General features: G+C 44.3%; 1 protein-coding gene across 1 annotated transcript; it reads right to left on the bottom strand.

Annotated features, from left to right (window-relative positions):
- Positions 1-577: 577 nt before the first annotated feature.
- Positions 578-3,704, bottom strand: LOC124653423 (probable prefoldin subunit 3). Its single transcript, XM_047192487.1, has 6 exons — positions 3,529-3,704; positions 2,307-2,364; positions 1,859-1,930; positions 1,206-1,325; positions 1,024-1,125; positions 578-919 (listed from the first exon to the last, which is right to left on the bottom strand). Exons 1-6 carry the CDS (start codon positions 3,687-3,689, stop codon positions 845-847), a joined length of 588 nt encoding a protein of 195 aa, XP_047048443.1. The 5' UTR covers positions 3,690-3,704; the 3' UTR covers positions 578-844.
- Positions 3,705-4,706: the final 1,002 nt, after the last annotated feature.

The following is a 4,706-nucleotide window of genomic DNA, read 5'->3' as shown; positions in this document are numbered from 1 at the left end:
GTTTGCCATATCCGTTGTCTTTGGTAAAGAGGAGATACTCCTCCTTGTTGTAATAAGAACATAGTATTATTGTTGTTGTCATCACCCTATATTGTAAAGCACAATATAAATATTGTATCAGCACTTTGATATCAATAAAGTTGTATATATTCTATATATCCAATAAGTTTTTTCATTGATGAAAATTCTACATTTCAATATATAGATTTCTACGGGAGTCAATCCAAATGGAGGAGGAAATGTGCCTTGTGGATAGTGGTACCACAAACTATATACTTAGGGAAATAAAGTATTTCCAAACTCTTACAAAGATGAATGGAGATATTTTAACAATCGCCGGACGCGATGCGGTAATTGTTGGCATAGGACGCGCCATATTTACCCTCCCTATGGGTACACAAATTATAATTGAGGATGCTTTATTGTATCCCGATTCAACTGGTACCCTCATAGGATATAGAGATATCCGTAAAAATGGTTTTCACATTGAAACCCTTGAAGACAACACGTTATCAGATGAGCTGTTTCAATGTTGGAACAGCTCATCTTATAGAGAATTGAAACCCAGTGGGCATGCTAGAAAAGAAGGTAGTGGGCTCTGTAAAATTTGTTTCATCAACCGCTAAACAAGTACATGTAGCCCAAAACAAAAGTGAACATCATCTTCTACAGCAAGTAGACATTAGAGTTCCAACACCATAAAACTAAATGAGATTGATACATTTTTGTCGCACAGCCAAGGCACCATCACCAGCAAGGGACACACACTATGATGACAGACTAAATGTTTTGCAAGACATACAAAAAGGACCCGATTTCATTGGCGGCACACATAATATGATGATCATGTTTCTTTTATAGCAGACTGTTTGCTTCTCCGCTGGTGCACGTCCCAGTTAAATATCCGAGCAATTGTAACCTGACAAAAGAAAATGAGTTTCGAGATAATGAGCGTCTGAAGATTGTATCGTATGCTCAATCGAGCACAATTTGAGACTAGTGAACTAGTCATGGCCATTTTACCTGAGTTATGGTTTGTTGGTCCCGCAGGAACTGAAGATCACCAACAAGGACTTCTAAACTGGCCCTCGCATTTTCCAAATTCTTTTTCAAGAGGTCATTGGCCTGTAAAAACTCCAGGAAATGAGGGGGGAACTAAAATCTAAAGACTGGAATATGACGATGTTTGGTCTCCCAAAAATAACCTCGTCGCAAGAGTATTCCAGCATCACATTTGCACCCAACCATAGACACACTGAATCAGAGTCCTCGATTTTCGCACGTGAATAGATTCCCTCAGATAATTCAAAATCGGCTATGAGTGCCTGCATTAAGTGTACGAAAGCCACAGATAGTTAACTACTTAAGTTTCAGCAACATGATCTCACACAGAACAGCTAGCATCCAGCATGGTTAACGTTTCATGAAATTACCAACATTTGAACCATTTTGTTTTCAAAAGTTGTACTTAAGTGATGTTAGCAACAGACAATGAATAATAACAAAATGGTCCACATTAGTATAGTCACGAAGGGTAATTTTGGAGATAACTGAAACAGGTAACACAGAGTAATAACCTAGCATATTGGAATAAGGTAATAAAACAGAAGAATAGTTAGCAACAGACTTATGTAGTAAGAAACATGCAAAAGGTCAAACATGGTATTTTATGCGTCTAAATCTAAATGCTAAGATACTGTATCTACAACCTTCAACCTGCAAATGTTTTTATCATGGTATTCAATGTAAGAAATGTAATACAACTTAAGGCATTAAGCTGAAACAAAAGGGAGCATCCCATACACCGAATTGGGAAAACAATTGAAAAAAGGAATGGAGTTCAGGAAATTATGCAAACCTCGCCCAAAGCCTTTTTAGCTTGTAATGTCGCAACAATACCCAAGCATTTCTCTATATCAGGAATTTTTGCCTGTAATAAAGACCAGATGGCTACAATATGTTATGTGTGCTATAATTAGCATGCATCATTGACGACTGCTAGTAAAAGTAAGTATGGTACTTGTAACACAAGTTAGATTAATGACCACAAGTTGACTCCATGTTAGCACTGGCATCGTTTTTAGTACTAATTCACTTTTATCTGTATAAAGTAGAGAACAGTTGTGCTCTGGAATATCATATTGCAATTCAGGAGCATGAGACCATCACCAAATGTAAAATCTAATCATACTTCCACTCAGAAGATCGATGATCCAAGTTAAGTAATGCCACATTTACTAATAATGAAATGTAACTAGTATTCAATAGCTTGCATCCACAAACATAAACAGAAAAAGTATGAGCACCTGGAGTTCTCTTTGTTGTGCTAAAAGCTTCATCTCCACCATTTTGTACTGCTGCAGCCTAAGCAAAAATAAATAGAAGACAGGTTAGATTTCTCGAAAGAACGACCAAATATCCTGCCAGAGAAAACACAGCCAGGTAAAAAGTAGAAATGCACACATGTAGAGAGGGGAGGTATTTGCCAAAACCTGCTGGACAATAATGCTGAAATTGCTTTTACCTACCAACTAGAAATGAACACTGAAGGCAAGAACAGTAGATCACATGTAGTTTGTTAAAAAAAACAAGCAACATGTTATAATATAGTCTAAATCAGGAAAGAACAATACTAACAGATTGTCTAAATCGCGAAGGGACAATACTAACAAATTGTCAGTCTGAAATGACAAGCTTAAATATAATGGAAGGTTTATTTGCAGGAACGAAGAGGTATGGAGAGTAACAACTGCATGCAAGCTCTCAGCCTCTCATCATAAGCAGTTTATGCAACATCTGAATGAACTGTATCCCATGATTGGGTGGATCAGTTTATGCAACATCTGATTGAACTGTATCCCATGATTGAGTGGATAATAAGCTCTCAGCCTCGCGTGGACCAAGGTTCGAGCCAAGTCTACAGGGTTACGCAAGTAGCAACGAGTAGTCAAGGTTTTCAGTTACCGACTCATAGACTAGTCGTAATCGAGCGATCCTTGGCGTGGACTCTGCAGCATAAGGACTAGTTTGCATCTTCTGAGCGGTAATGAATTAGGAGTGCAATACTGTGTGAGGGGTGGAGTAGTAAGCTAAAACATCCATCCACAAGTAGGCACCAAGAATGATACTTGCAGAGATCCAATCCAAGCACAGCACCAGTTCATTCCTCTAATGGCTACCGGAAGCTCTTAGCTAATCTGAAAATGAAATAAGTGGCGAAAGCAGCACGGTCCCTACAAGGATCCAACATGTTGAGGATCTTGTGGAGATAGATCAAGGGCACATGGCAAGGACGCAGGCGGCCTCCAGAGCAACGCGAAACGCCCCCAAGTCTCAGAGGAATCCTGGATCGAGAGCGAGCCGATGGCCACCGGCCCAGCTCCCCAATTCACCGAACAGGTGGAGGGCACGGTGCGAGAAGCAGCCACAGGATCCATCCTCCCAGTTGCAGCAGCAGGCGGACCAGGATTCCTCGAGATGAACACAGGTAGGGTTTAGGGGAGAGAAGCGGAGCGGAGCAGCAGCTACCTTTCTTGGAGGAAGGCGAGGGCGGAGTTGACGTCGAGCCCGGCCTGGCGGAGGTAGGTCTCGACATCCTCTACGAAGGACGCCGCCGGGATCCCCCGCCGCTCCGGCACTCCCTGCGGCGTGGATGCCGCCACCGCCGACGAGGAAGTGGCCGCCGCCATGAGCACGAGACAGAGAGAGAGGAGACGAGGAGAGAAGGCCCAAACTGAAGAGGAGGTCGGGAGTGTGCCCAAGCTAGGCCCAACTGAGGAGTATGAGGAGAAGCTGTGCGACTGTTTGGTAGGGTCCATCTTGCTTTGGGCTTTTGGACCGGCCCAGTGGGTTGCCTCACACATAAAATAGGCTTAGCACGGGCTGACTTTTTTTTTTCACAAAGGAGGGGTCAGACGAACCCGATGGAGCTAATATATTAAACCACATGGCAGGTACATCTTACAGAAAAGTCCCTTTACATCTCTTGTCCAGAGAAACCTATAATTTGAAGAAGGGACCTTCCACTTTACAAAAACCACCCTGACAAAAGAGTAGAAAAAGCAATCGAGTCCAGGGAGGCCTCTGCCAACCACCGCCGGCGAACTCCCGGCGTCTCCGCCGAGTTCCGAGTGCGAAGTGCTCGAACGCTCTTGACCAGCGCCAAGATCCAGCCCCTAACTACCTCCAGAGAGTCAGGGACGAACCACTTGACTCCCCATCGACGTCGAGCTCCAGAAGCCGACCACAAGGGCCTCCGTCATGGAGGTAGAAGAAGATTGGCCACCATCTTGGCCGAAGAACACGGCGAAGATCTTGGTCACCGCGTGATGCGCGCAGATGAGATCAGCTCCAGGATTGCCATCAGCAGATCTGACAACAACGAAATCATCGTCGATCCCCTCCCAATCTCCATCACCATGATGACCAGAGAGAGGGGGAAACAGGGCAAAATCGCCCAGATCTGGTGAAAAGCCAGCAAGCTTTATTGAAGAGGTCGTTGCCGCGCCGCCGCCGCCCGCCTTCGGCTCCTTCCATCGAAGCACCGCAGCCAGCAGCCACGCCGCCACAGACCACCGGGAGCCGCTCCAGCTCCACCTTGGTCGAACCCCTAATGGCATAACGCCATACTCCACATGGGTAAAAGCAGCAGCAAACCTAATCCTACACCTAGATCTAATCCTAGCTACTACGGCGCCTCTCCTAGC

The sequence above is a fragment of the Lolium rigidum genome, chromosome 5, assembly GCF_022539505.1.
Source record: "Lolium rigidum isolate FL_2022 chromosome 5, APGP_CSIRO_Lrig_0.1, whole genome shotgun sequence".
Lineage (NCBI taxonomy): Eukaryota > Viridiplantae > Streptophyta > Magnoliopsida > Poales > Poaceae > Lolium > Lolium rigidum.
Note: the sequence above shows the minus strand (reverse complement) of the source record. Positions and strands in the feature narration are given on the sequence as shown.

What these genes read in the sequence shown, in the direction of transcription:
- LOC124653423 (XM_047192487.1), bottom strand. Translation starts at nt 3,689, where the DNA reads ATGGCGGCGGCCACTTCCTCGTCGGCGGTGGCGGCATCCACGCCGCAG. An exon ending in CACAACAAAGAGAACTCCAG is followed by an intron (nt 1,931 to 2,306) that starts GTGCTCATACTT and finishes TCTTTATTACAG; the next exon opens with GCAAAAATTCCTGATATAGA. An exon ending in ACCAACAAACCATAACTCAG is followed by an intron (nt 920 to 1,023) that starts GTAAAATGGCCA and finishes TTCTTTTGTCAG; the next exon opens with GTTACAATTGCTCGGATATT.